Here is a 787-nt window from a genome sequence, read left to right as displayed (position 1 = left end):
CCTCCGGCTGAAACTTGCTATGCAATAACAGTCAGAAACCTTTCAATCTGGTAGTTTTGGTATTAAGATTAAATTAGACATTAATGGTTTTCAGCTAAAAACGTATAAACTAAACCACCTCTTTTATTTTATGCATTAAAAACAATGAGGTAGGCACAAAAAATAAACATATGTAGTTTGGATTTTCTTTTTTTTTTTCCTTTTTTTTTTTTTTTGTTCTGCGAGTGCAGACTGTGGTAAAACTGTTGTTGCACTTCTAGGTTTAAACAAAAATTAAACCTTTAACTGAGGCAGTGCTAATACTGTGACATAACCAAGTTCTGGCCTAACACAGAATCATTATAGAAAATGAAATTTTTTTCCTTTTTTTTTTTTTTTTTTTTTTTTAATCATCTGCACATGTTTCAGGCAATACCTGGTACACAGAAAATGACTAAAGTTATTGGCCAGGCCAAAATAAAACTGCAGAAACAAAAAAACCCAAGAATTCCACCCCGAGCCCCTTCCCACCCTCCCTGTTCCCCAAGAAGAAGTTATCCTAGTCACTGTGTCTTTCACATTTTATAAATATTAACTTCTTAAAACCTGCACCTTCCTCTTCGTCCACATATTGTCACATTACAAAAAAGAAATGTCAATTAAATACATTGTTAACATTACTACACTAGATCTGCCCTCTGTTTCAGCCTGCCTGACTCTCTACACCACTTCTCACCTTCTCTTGCCTGCCTCCTGTCCACTCAACAGCATGTTCGCGGTAAGTCTGGTTTGTTTTTCTTCCTGTTTG

The 787-nt window shown here is 35.5% G+C and overlaps 1 protein-coding gene across 1 annotated transcript in view; it reads right to left on the bottom strand.

Moving 5' to 3' along the window:
- LOC104492412 (interleukin-1 receptor type 2-like) overlaps positions 1–750 on the bottom strand; it is a gene marked incomplete at its 3' end in the record, with an annotated part of 37,500 nt that extends 36,750 nt beyond the window's left edge. The window contains exon 1 of the mRNA XM_010134969.1: positions 716–750. Within this exon, the coding sequence (XP_010133271.1) occupies positions 716–750 (35 nt within the window). The remainder of the gene's footprint in view (positions 1–715) is intronic.
- Between the last annotated feature and the right edge of the window lie 37 nt (positions 751–787).

This window comes from Buceros rhinoceros, unplaced genomic scaffold, assembly GCF_000710305.1.
Source record: "Buceros rhinoceros silvestris isolate BGI_N320 unplaced genomic scaffold, ASM71030v1 scaffold6844, whole genome shotgun sequence".
Taxonomy (NCBI): domain Eukaryota; kingdom Metazoa; phylum Chordata; class Aves; order Bucerotiformes; family Bucerotidae; genus Buceros; species Buceros rhinoceros.
This window is presented reverse-complemented; position numbering and strand designations above follow the sequence as displayed.